The 11,289-nt window shown below is 68.7% G+C and overlaps 6 protein-coding genes across 6 annotated transcripts; 3 read left to right on the top strand and 3 right to left on the bottom strand.

Moving 5' to 3' along the window:
• Positions 1-34: 34 nt before the first annotated feature.
• On the top strand, positions 35-1,344 carry FA09DRAFT_337595 (hypothetical protein; the record flags this gene model as incomplete). The annotated part of the gene is made up of 4 exons (XM_025744014.1): positions 35-323; positions 538-1,112; positions 1,172-1,256; positions 1,313-1,344. The coding sequence occupies 4 exons, from the start codon at positions 35-37 to the stop codon at positions 1,342-1,344; spliced, it is 981 nt and encodes a 326-aa protein (XP_025599754.1).
• FA09DRAFT_232332 (hypothetical protein) lies at positions 1,343-1,772 on the top strand. Its single transcript, XM_025739604.1, has one exon. The coding sequence runs from the start codon at positions 1,444-1,446 to the stop codon at positions 1,738-1,740; it is 297 nt and encodes a 98-aa protein (XP_025599753.1). The 5' UTR covers positions 1,343-1,443; the 3' UTR covers positions 1,741-1,772.
• A 32-nt stretch (positions 1,773-1,804) lies between these two features.
• FA09DRAFT_337594 (hypothetical protein) lies at positions 1,805-3,070 on the bottom strand (the record flags this gene model as incomplete). The annotated part of the gene is made up of 3 exons (XM_025744013.1): positions 1,805-2,198; positions 2,292-2,747; positions 2,955-3,070. The coding sequence occupies 3 exons, from the start codon at positions 3,068-3,070 to the stop codon at positions 1,805-1,807; spliced, it is 966 nt and encodes a 321-aa protein (XP_025599752.1).
• Positions 3,071-3,430: 360 nt separating this feature from the next.
• FA09DRAFT_328863 (ribosomal protein L13e) lies at positions 3,431-4,878 on the top strand. Its single transcript, XM_025741944.1, has 5 exons — positions 3,431-3,447; positions 3,780-3,811; positions 3,871-3,899; positions 4,187-4,546; positions 4,603-4,878. The coding sequence occupies exons 2-5, from the start codon at positions 3,793-3,795 to the stop codon at positions 4,822-4,824; spliced, it is 630 nt and encodes a 209-aa protein (XP_025599751.1). The 5' UTR covers positions 3,431-3,447; positions 3,780-3,792; the 3' UTR covers positions 4,825-4,878.
• A 481-nt stretch (positions 4,879-5,359) lies between these two features.
• Positions 5,360-7,117, bottom strand: FA09DRAFT_359492 (hypothetical protein). The gene is made up of 2 exons (XM_025745116.1): positions 6,224-7,117; positions 5,360-6,168 (listed from the first exon to the last, which is right to left on the bottom strand). The coding sequence occupies exons 1-2, from the start codon at positions 6,906-6,908 to the stop codon at positions 5,627-5,629; spliced, it is 1,227 nt and encodes a 408-aa protein (XP_025599750.1). The 5' UTR covers positions 6,909-7,117; the 3' UTR covers positions 5,360-5,626.
• A 1,040-nt stretch (positions 7,118-8,157) lies between these two features.
• Positions 8,158-10,960, bottom strand: FA09DRAFT_342831 (putative MET6-methionine synthase; the record flags this gene model as incomplete). Its single annotated transcript, XM_025744560.1, has 4 exons — positions 8,158-10,576; positions 10,636-10,771; positions 10,832-10,895; positions 10,956-10,960. 4 exons carry the CDS (start codon positions 10,958-10,960, stop codon positions 8,472-8,474), a joined length of 2,310 nt encoding a protein of 769 aa, XP_025599749.1. The 3' UTR covers positions 8,158-8,471.
• Positions 10,961-11,289: the final 329 nt, after the last annotated feature.

Genomic DNA, 11,289 nt, shown 5'->3' with positions numbered 1-11,289 from the left:
GCGCCGCATCTCTCCTCTCGACCATCACCACGCCATGTCCTACCGCAACAACGACCGCAGCGCCGGCGGCGGCTACCGCGACTACGACAGTCCGCCGCACGGCGAGCGCGACCGTGCCTACGACGGCGGCCGTGGCGGCGGCGGCGGTGGAGGAGCGGCGCCGTACGATCGCGGCCTGCCGTACCGCGAGCGCGGCGGCGAGCGCGAGCCGTACCGTGCGGGGCCGGGCGAGCGAGGTCCGCCGCCGCCGCCGCGCCGCAGCAACAGCCCGCCGCCGCGGAGAGGATACGAGCAGCGTGGGCCCCTGAGCGGGATGCGTGGCGGTGAGTATGCAGAGGCAGGTCAGGGCAGCGCGAGGTCTGGGAGCGCGGCGCGCAAGCAGTCCAGGACAGGCTGTGTGCCGGAGATCATGGGGCGCATTACGACGTGTGCATGGCGCTCCGAGCTCGGACATGCCTCAGACGTGGCGCTGCTTCTCTGATGCCTCGCTAGCATGTGTAAACGCTCTGTGGCAGCCTTACTGACGCTCTGCCTCAGGTCGCGCCGACCCGTACCCGCCAGCCGGCCGAGGTCCGCCGCCACCACCGCGAGAGCGCGACGGCTACGGTGAGCGTGCCGCTCCACCGCCGCCTCGCGAGCGTGACGGCTATGGCGATCGGGCACCTCCTCCGCCACGCGATCGCGATGCGCACGCCGACCGCGCTCCGCCGCCGCGAGAGCGCGATAGCTACGCCAGGGACCCGCGAGGACCGCCGCCGGGCCGCGAGCGCGAGCCGTACCGCGGCGCCGAGCGCGGCGTGCCGCCGGCGCGCGAGCGTGAGGACGCGTATGGACGCGCACGAGAGCGCTCGCCGGAGCGCTCGGTGCGGGAGCGGGAGCGCGATGCGCCGTCGCGGCGGGAGCGGGAGCGCGATGCGCCGTCGCGGCGAGAGCGCGACGATTACCGCGAAGAGCATGCGGCGCACGACGAGGAGGGACCCTCAGAGCGCGCCTCTGGCAAGGGACGGGCGGAGAAGAAGCAGGAGGAGGAGGAGGAAGAGGAAGAGGTGCAGGGCGAGGACGACGCAGCGATGATGGCCATGATGGGCTTCGGCAACTTCGGCACGACCAAGGTGAGGCGCCTGACGCGAAGGTCCGGCACAGCGGCAGCGCTGACATGCGAGCTCCGCAGAACAAGAAGGTCGAGGGCAACGCCGAGGGCTTTGCCGAGGTCCGCAAGGAGCGTACCTGGCGCCAGTACATGAACCGCGTCGGCGGTGAGTGCCTCAGCGCCTCTCAGACTTCGCCGCATGTCTCACGCCTACATTTGCAGGCTTCAACCGGCCGCTCGACCATATCAAGTGATCGCTGCATAGAATGCGTCTGGAGTGCGGGCAATGACAGCATGTCGACCAGCGAGCTCGCGGATGTTTGACAGGTCGCGAAGCTGTGAAGCTGTGCTACATGCGAAGGCGCACGCCCCTTCGCGCTCGCATGCTGCCCTCCACAATTGCGCAGCAGCCAGCGCGCGGCACATCGCCTCGATGCGCTGCTGCCTGCTGCACTGCAGCTGCGGCTCCCAGCCTTTGTGTGAGGCCTCACACCATGTGTGCGGAAGCTGCCAGCTCTGTGCGCGCGCCTCTGCCTCTCTGCACCGTTGCTGCGTTGTGCGTGCGATCGCACGAGCCATCGATTCGCGAACAGTACCTGCTCCGGTCTCCTCGACCTCTTGCTCTCCGACGCCTCGTCATCCGTTCCTAGAGATCCGCGACCGGAGCCGTCATTGCCATGTCGCGCATCAAGCGTCTGAGTCCTGAAGATGTGCCTATTGCTTCTCCGCGGAGCTCTCCTCCTGCACCGGCTCCGCGGCCGCCTCGCCGTCCTTCTGCTCCGCCTCTCCCGCCTGCTCCGCCTCTCCCGCCTGCTCCGCCTCTCCCGCCTGCTGCGCCTCTGCACCGGCCTGTGCCTCCGTCGATGTCTCGCCCTGCTCCACACTAGCACGCTCGCTCTCTAGCGCCCGGGCGCCCGCCGCGTCCTCCTGGTCCAGCTCGACGCGCAAGCCGCGCGCCAGCACCAGGATGGCGTCCGTCTGGCTGCCGGCGCCCGACGCGCCCTCGCCCTCCGTCACGGCAGCGCTGCCGTCGCGCGGCGCCACGCGCGGCCGCAGCTGGGCGCGCGCCGACTCCTCCATCTGCGAGGCGAGCGAGAGCGGGTAGTGTCTGCAGGCAAGGGTCAGAATCAGCGCTGTCAAGTAGCACATGCAGTAGCGAGCCCGCCTTCGCCCCGACCTCATCACTCCACTGCATGCTCACCTGTACACCTCGGCACGCTGGCCCAGACCCGGCATGGCGTGGATGCGACAGAAGTACAGCCAGCGCTCGACGACGTGCGGGTGCGAGTCGTACACCTTGATGACGCGCGCGTGCGTCGTGCGCGTGAAGTTCTCCTGCGCCTTCTTGTGCACAAAGGGGCCCTTGGGCACGGTCCAGAGGCTGACGCGGCGCGGCAGCGAGGCGGGGCGCGACACGGGCATGCCGAGCGCATAGGCGGCGCGCAGCGCAAAGTCGGCGAAGAAGTCGAGGTTCTGCAGCGTCACGTCGCCGGCGCCGTAGCAGCGCAGGTGCAGCGAGGCGACGTGGTGCCCGTGCGTCGGCGCGTGCGTCTTGCTGAAGTCGAACGGCGATGGCAGCGTGCTCGGCACGGCCGTCGGCGTCTGGCTGAGCGTGTGTGCGGGAAGCTGGGAGGAGGACGAGGCGGCGGCCGAGGTGCTGTGGCATGTAAGTCAGTACAGGCAGTGAGGGGCCAGAGAGGCGCAAGTATGAGCAGGCAGGGGCATGGCGAGGGGACGAACGGTGCGCTGAGCAGCTCAGTAACAGCCATGCAGCTCGAGCTGCACGATAGCAGGGCAGAGTGACGCCAAGCTGCCGCACCAACGTCGCCTAGCCAGCCACCTGCGAGCTTCGCGGCAGACTCACGACGAGTGCGCCGCCTGCGCCACGGCAGGCGCAGCAGTAGCGAGCGAGGGGCGCGCGGCAGAGGCACCGGCGGCGCGTGCAAGCGCAGCAAGGCGCACGGCACTGCGAGCGGCCATGCTGGACAGAGGTGCGAGGGTGGGCGGTGGTGGAGGAGGCGGCCGGGAAGGAGCGGAGACGGCGGCGAGACGGCGAGCAGCAGCAGGAAGCGTCAGCCCAGGGCCGTCCGAGACGCGAGAAGAATCTGATGCCCGCTCGAGCGTGGGAGCGGGGACGAGGAGACGGGCGAAACGGACAAGGCGCGCGCGCGGGAGTCGTGCACACGTGGGCGACGCATCACGTGCACGCGGCGGAGGACGCCTTCTGCGCTGCGGCGCCGCAGCTGGGCGGCAGCCGGCACGCCGCGCCACGGCCGGCCAGTCACGGCGGCGGGCGGCGCCTGGCAACAGCACCGCCGCCGGCCAGCCTTCCGACTCACCACCTCCCCGTCCCTCCTGTGAGCAGCGCCGCCCGTCGCCGCCGCCGCCGCCGCACCGTCTACGCCGCGCATCAGCACGCAGCATCGCGCAGCGCAGCGCAGCCCGAGTGCTGCTTCGGCGCGCACGAGAGGGAGAGAAGGCGACGCAGCGTCGCATCTCGCAGCGAGCCAGGCGCCGGCCAGCGCTCGTGCCGCAGCCCGCCGAGGCACTCGCTTGCGCTCTCTCTCGTGCGCTGCACCGCGCTGCGTGCTCGTGCTGTCCGCTCGGCGTGGGCACGGCGGCGGTGGCTCGAGTCTTGGCTGGAGCAGCAGTGCTGACGCGCGCCCCTGCCTTTGCTTCCTACCACCAGCAAGACCATCGAAATGGGTTTCCGTCACAACAGTGCGTTACGCGCGCGGACAGAGACAGTGGCGGCAGCATGCTTACATTGCGCCCTGCAGACGTTCTCCACAACAACCACTTCCGCAAGGTTAGCATTGCGCGCAGCGAGCAGCGCACACCAGAGGCGCAGGGAGGCGAGACGGCGGATGGGCAAAGATGAGCGGCGAATGGGGAAGGCGCTGGGTGACGCTCGGCTAGCACGGCGGACAGTGTGCTGGATGCATGCTGCTCGTGCTGGCGGCGAGGCAGCGCCAATGGCAGCGTGCGAGACAGCAGGCTGGGCGGCGGCGGCGGGAGAGGCAGCCTGGCGGAATGGCGTCGCGATGAGTAGCATCGGTGAGAACACACGACTGACGCGTGGCGTTCGCGACACAGGACTGGCAGCGCCGGGTCAAGGTCTGGTTCGACCAGCCTGGCTCGAAGAAGACGCGCCGCAACGCCCGTCAGGCCAAGGCTGCCGCTCTCGGCCTGCGCCCCACCAAGGCGCTGCGCCCGGCTGTGCGCTGCCCGACGCTCAAGTACAACACGAAGCTGCGCGAGGGCCGCGGCTTCACGCTTGAGGAGCTGAAGGCCGCCGGCCTGCGCAAGAAGGAGGCGCGCGCCATCGGCGTCCCCGTCGACCACCGCCGCCGCAACAAGAGCGAGGAGAGCCTCAAGCTCAACGCCGACCGCATCAAGGCGTACCGCGAGCGCATCATTGTGCTGCCGCGCCGCAACAAGAAGAACAAGGGCCAGGTGCGTGGCGCGTGCTGCCTCGCGATGGCAGCGCATGTACTGACTGCGCCCTGCAGGCCCCGGACCTGTCCAACGTCTCTTCCACGCGCGACGTCGCCGCCGCCTTCCCGATCCCGGCCGGCCTGGTCGCCGAGGCACCGCGCGCCATCACGGCCGAGGAGAAGGAGGCCACCGCCTTCCGCACGCTCCGCACGGCCCGTGCCGCGCACCGCAACGAGGGCATGCGCGCGGCGCGCCAGAAGAAGAAGGAGGAGGAGGCCAAGGACTCGAAGAAGTAAAAAGGGGAGCCTGCGCTACGACTGCGTCCATGCACACCACCACCACACTCCTCCATACACTCATCTCTCGCACACACACTCCCACCCCCCACTGTACTTGCTTCTCTGTTCTTTTTGTGACCTCGCGATCCCCATCATCATGCCACGCGCTTCTAAACACCTGCTCGTGTGATGCGCGGCACGAGTTCGCTGTCAGGTGATGAGGCCGCGGACGCACTACCGGCAGATGATCGGTTCGTGGTCTCGCAGCGCAGCAGGCCGACTCAGGCCGCTGTGGACAGACAACACGCCAGCCGCCCCAGCGCGAAGCAGCGCCACCGCTGAGTCTAGTGCCTTGAGGGCGCTCTGAGCCGCCAGGCGGCCCTGCCAGCGACCAGCGCTCTTGCGCTTCTCGCAGCGTGACAACAGCGGCGCTTCGTGTCTCCACGTGTAGATCGTGAGCGAGAGAGAGAGAGAGAGAAAGAGAGAGAGAGAGAGAGGTCGCGTGCCTCGGCAGAGCAACACAAGCGCCAAGCGACCGACACGCGCGCTCAAGGCTCGCTTCATGGCGCAGTGGCGTATCGGATTACTGTTACTCGTCACTGTAGACACACCCGCACGCCAAGACAGGAGAATGAAGAGCGGGGTTGGAGGTCGGGTAAGACGGGAGCAGGTGAGAGGGAGAGGAAGTCCGTGGGACACGAGGAGAAAGCGTCCGAGGTGCTGCACGGCGATGCTCTTCCGAGACACAAGCAGAGAGGCGGCTCTTCCAACGCCACGCCAGGACCAGCTGGCGCTGCGCAGACGAGGCACTGCCGCTCGCTCAGTGGTACGGGTTGTGCATGCCAGCACTGGGCGCCGCGTGCTGCTGGCCGTACGAGGCCTGCGGCGGGCTGCCGGGCGTGTAGGCGCTCGGCACGTGCTGCTCCGAGTAGCCGTCGTGCGGCGGCTGCGAGTGGTGGTACGAGCTGGCGTTGGGGTCGCCGTAGGCACTCTCGTTGTATGCGCCGGCGTGCTGCTGCTCGGAGTAATAGTGCTGCGGCGCGGCGCCGCTGGCGCCGTACGCGCCGCCGTACTGGCTGTCGTAGTAGCCTGTCGGCTGCTGATGCCCGTAGCCGTCATCGTAGCCCATGCCCGCACCGCCGGCGCCGTACATGCTGCCACCCGTCGTGAGCGCCACGTTCGAGGCGGTGAAGCTGTCGCGTGCCTTTGCGCCGTACTCGTGCATGCTGCGCCCGTCGGCATCGTGCCCCATGTCCGAGTCGTCGCCCATGTCGAAGCCGGCGCCGCCCGTGCGCCGTGCCGGCAGCGGCTGCATCGCCGCCGAGTCGCCGTCTGCCTTGAGCTCGGGCCACTTGATGTCCGCTAGGAGCAGGGCGTCAGCGCGAGTGCCGCAGGAGGCACCTACTGCACCACTCACCGTCGTCCTCCTGGTAGTCGCTGAAGCGCTTGCCGCCAAACTTCATCCACAGGAAGATGAGCGCGCCAAGCACGGCACAGCCGCCGACGACGGAGACGCCGATGATGAGCGGCAGGTGGCCGCCGCCGCCCGAGCCGTCGGCGCTGCCCGTGGCGGTGGCCGACGTGGCCTCGGGCGCGGCGACGGTGCTGGTGAGCGTGAGCGTCTGGCCGGCCGAGTTGGTCGAGGTGAGCAGCGCGGCCTGCGCCGAGGAGAAGGAGGCTGCGGCGGAGGCTGCCGAAGCGCTGGAAGCAGACGCAGCCGACGCAGATGCCGCCTGGGCCGAGGCAGACGAGGCAGACGCGCGCGACGCCGACGACTGCGACGCGGCGGCGGCCGAGGACTCCGAGGCGGCGGCGGCGGCAGAGGAGCTCGAGGCGGCGGCGGCCGAGGCCGACGTGTCCACGGTGGCCGACGTGGTCGTCGGCGCGGCCGTCGATGCCGTGTCAGTGCCGGCCGTGGACGAGGCGCCGGGCCCAAAGATGCCGCCGAAGCCCTGCGGCGTCGGTGCGGGTGCCGGTGCGCGGCGGACATGGCCAGGAGCGATGCGCCGCTCCATGCGCGCCGGCGGCGCCTCGAGCGCGGCGCCGAGCGAGGCGGCGGCGGCGAGGAGCAGCGTGACGTGCAGCAGCTTGTGGGCGTGCATGGCGCTGAGCTCAGGAGAAGGTGTGTTGCCAGCGGCGAGAGGGTGCGGCTCGGCCAGGAGCGTAAGACGGAGCAGGCGGCGCAGCGGCGTGTGTGAGTGTGAGGACGCGAAAGGAGTGTTGGCGCGGCGGGCGAGGGGTATGCGAGAGCGGCAGATAAGTGAGGCAAAGAGGAGTGGAGCGTGGAGGGTGGGTGTTGCTGAGGCGTGTGTGCGGGGATGATGGATGGGAGAGGAGACGCAGCGTGCGCTGCAGGTGGCCAGCACGCCGCGCGCTGTGTGCCTTGTGGCCGCACACGCGAGGAGGCGCCGCACCCGCGCCAGAGAGGAGGCGAGGCGCAGATGCAGCACAGCCCAGCGCGAGGCAGCGCCAGCCAGCGCCAGCCAGCGCCAGCCAGCGCCAGCCAGCGCCAGCCAGCGCCAGCCCGGCGGGCGGTGCGGAGCCTCAGCAGCACGGGTGCGGCACCGGGGCGAGGCAGCGCGCCAGGCGGCAGAGGCAGCGCAGCGCCCGCCCGGCAAGGCGGACAGACAGGAGGCGCCGGCGCAGCAGCGGCCTCGCGCTGCGCTGCTTTCTGGCGGCGGCCGCAGATCCCATGCGCAAACGCGCCATGCAGCTGCGCCCCTCCCGAAGGGAGCGCAGCAGCCGCGGCAGACGAGAGCCAGCAGCAGCCGGGCGCATCTCATATGCGGGTGAAGAGGGGCACCGCGCGGCGCCGCCGGCTCGCTGCCCAAGCCGCGGCGCCGCAGCCGCAGCGCTGCGGGTCCCAGCGTCGTCCATACGAGCTCGCCTCATCCATTTGGCACCGCCTCGGTCGCAGTCCATTGCGTCGGCCACCTGCTTCCGACCGTGCGACGGCGCTCTCACACGGGTGCGCTGTGGATGCGGCGCTCAGCCGCCGCCTCGTCGGCCATGCGGCTCGGCAGCGTCGCGGCACACTATTTTTGGGGGGCCTGCACGCGGCCCCCCGCGCTGGCGGGCTCCATCTCGCGGTCTGCATGGGCGCAGCGACGAGCTTGCTTGGCTGCGGAGTGGGGTGCGCTTCTCTCGAAGCTGTCTGCGGCGTGAGGGACGGCATGTCACAGCGTAGACTGGATGATGGACTCAGCAGCGTCAGTGGCTGCCAATGATGAGCTCAGTTGAACGGCGATCGGATGGCTGAGAGCGAGCAACGAGGAACTGTAGCAACGCTGCCATGTGCTCGGATCGGCTCGCACTGCTGGCCACACACTCTTGCAGTCCCCAATCTCACACGCAGCAGCACCAAGACGAGATTCCATTCGAGGCACATGACGTGCCAGCGCACGGGCGTGCAGGGCGAAACACATAGTGATACACGACGCAGGCATGAGGGATGTGTGAGGGAAGCTGATTGTTGAAATGCGGACGATGACGATGTAGTAATAGCGTTGAGACCTTGGGGGATAGTGCGAGAAGAAAGACGGGACAAGAGACAGGGTGCGCAGTGCGGCGAGCTTTAAGGCAGGCCTACGCTACGCACGGCAAGAGACGTGTGGTGTTGAGCCACGAGCGGGACACGTTGAGTGCTCCCTGGTTTTGGACGACGCTTAGGCGAGCTCCTTGCGCGCCTTGATGGCGGCCTGCACCATGGCCTCGCACTGCTTGGTGCACTCGTCCCACGTGCGCGTCTTGAGGCCGCAGTCGGGGTTCACCCAGATGTTCGACTTGTCGAGCACCTTGGTGAAGGCGACGATGCGCTCGTACATCTCCTCGGACGTGGGTACACGCGGCGAGTGGATGTCGAACACACCCGGGCCGATGTCCTGCGAGTACTTGACGTCGCGGAACGTGCGCAGAATCTTGGCGCCGGCCTTGCTGTTCTCAATCGAGACCATGTCGGCGTCGAGGTTGAGGATGCTCTCCATGATCTGGCGGTTGGCAAAGTCGGAGTAGCAGAAGTGCGAGACGACGTTGCAGGCGTCGGTGACGCCCGACGTGGCCAGGCGGAACGACTCGACGGCCCACTTGAGGTACGCCGTGTGGTCCTCCTCGCGCAGCGGCAGACCCTCGCGGATCGCCGGCTCGTCGACCTGGATGCTGCTGATGCCGGCCTGCTCGAGGTCGGTGACCTCGTCGCGGAGGGCAAGGCCGATCTGGCGCGCCTGGATCTCACGCGAGACATCGGCACGCGGGAACGACCAGTTGAGGATGGTGACGGGGCCCGTGAGCATGCCCTTCATGGGCTTCTCGGTCAGGCTCTGCGCGAACTTGGACCAGCGCACCGTCATGGCCGTCGGGCGCGAGACGTCCGAGACAATGACCGGCGGGCGCACGTAGCGCGAGCCGAACGACTGCACCCAGGCGTTCTGCGTGAAGACGAAGCCCTCGAGCAGCTCGCCGAAGTACTGGACCATGTCGTTGCGCTCCGGCTCGCCGTGCACGAGCACGTCGAGGCCCATGGCCTCCTGGCGCTTGACGACGTCGCGGATCTCGTCCTCGAGGAACTTCTCGTACTCCTCCGAGGAGATGTCGCCCTTGGTGAAGCGCGCGCGGTAGGCGCGGATCTCCTTGGTCTGCGGGAACGAGCCGATCGTGGTGGTGGGGAAGAGCGGCAGCTTGAGGTGCTCGCGCTGCACCTTGGAGCGCACCGAGAAGTCCGACTTGCGGTTGTAGTCCTCGGGCTTGATGGCGGCGAGGCGCTCGCGCACGGCCGGGTTCGAGTTCTTTTCGAAGTCGCGGCGGGCCTTGATGCTCTTCTCGTTGGCCTCGAGGATCGACGAGGCGGACGAGGCGTCGCGGAGGGCGGCGGCGAGCGTGGCGACCTCGGCGCACTTCTCCGTGGCGAAGGAGAACCAGTCGAGCACGTCGGCGGGCAGCTTCTTCTCGTTGGCGGTGGTGATGGGCGTGTGCTGCAGCGACGACGTCGAGGCAACGATGACGCGCTTGGCATCGCCGAGCGCCTCGATGGCCTTCTTGGCCGTGGCGAGGGCGGCGGTCAGGTCCGTCTTCCAAATGTTGCGGCCGGACACGAGGCCGAGCGAGAGCACCGTCTTCTTGTCCTTGACGGCGGCGAGCACAGCGTCGAGCTGCTCCGGGGCGCGGTCGAGGTCGATGTGGAGACCGGCAATGGGCAGGTCCTTGACGAAGTCGAGGTTCTTGTCGAGGCGGCCGAAGTACGTGGCGAGGAGGATGTTGAGCTTGGGCGCGGCCTTGGCGAACGACTCGTACGTCTGCTTGAACTCCGACGAGAGCGAGGCGGCGCGGTCAAGGCAGAGCACGGGCTCGTCGATCTGCACCCACTCGGCACCGGCCTCGGAGAGCTTGGCGAGCAGCTCGCCGTACACGGCGGCGAGCTTGGGCAGCAGCGTCATCGTGTCGAACGACTCGCTCTTGGCGGCGGCGCCGACCTTGCCGATGGCAATGAGGGTGATGGGGCCGACGATGACGGGGCGCGCGTTGTAGCCGGCCTTCTTGGCCTCGACGAAGTCGTCGATGGGCTTGGTGCTCTGCAGGCTGAACGTCGAGTCCTCGGTGAACTCGGGCACGATGTAGTGGTAGTTCGAGTCGAACCACTTCTGCATCTCCTGGGCCGGCAGGTCGACGCCGTTCTTCTGGTGGCCGCGGGCCATGGCGAAGTAGCGGTCGAGCTCGTTGAGGCCCGAGTTGGCGTACTGCGGCGGCACAACGCCGACGGTGGCGCTGATGTCGAGCACTGCAGGGTGAGAGAGTCAGCAGCTGCAGGACAGGAGAAGCCGCACACGCAGCACGCACCGTGGTCGTAGAGCGAGAAGGTGCCGGTGGGGATGATCTCGACGCCCTGCTCCTTCATGATCGAGTAGGTGCGCAGGCGCTCGGTCGTGGCGACCTTCTGCAGCTCCTCAGCGGAGCTCTTGCCGGACCAGAAGGCCTGCAGGTGGGGAGCGTGAGCAGGTGTGCGTGGCAGGCGTGCGCCGGCAGCGGCACGCACCTCGAGGGCCTTCTTGACCTCGCGCATCGGGCCGACGCGCGGGAAGCCGAGAACGGAAGACTGGCTGTGGGTGCGTGCGTTAGCATGAAGTGCGAGGTGCTGCGGGCGCGGGAGGTGTGCTCACGCCATGATGTGTGATGTGTGGTGGGGGGTGGGGGGTATGTGGTCGTGCGCAAAGGAGCGGCGCAGGAAGAAGCGCTGATGAGGCGCGCGGCCGTGCGGCGCGCAAAGATGATGCTTCGTTCTTCGCGCCCGCCCCTGCGCACGCTCTCTCTCGCCGCGCACGCCGCCAGTGTCCGCGCGCTGGCCAGCTGTCGCACGAGGCAAGGGCGCTGCTGCTCCACGCTGGCGGCCGGCTGGCGCCGGCGCTGCGCTGGAAGAAGGCGCTCGGCTCGGCTCAGCTCGGACTTCGGCTTTGCGCGCGCACGCAAAAGTTGGGCTGCTGCTGGCGGCGTGCC

Source organism: Tilletiopsis washingtonensis (genome assembly GCF_003144115.1).
Source record: "Tilletiopsis washingtonensis strain MCA 4186 unplaced genomic scaffold FA09scaffold_6, whole genome shotgun sequence".
Lineage (NCBI taxonomy): Eukaryota > Fungi > Basidiomycota > Exobasidiomycetes > Entylomatales > Tilletiopsis > Tilletiopsis washingtonensis.
Note: the sequence above shows the minus strand (reverse complement) of the source record. Positions and strands in the feature narration are given on the sequence as shown.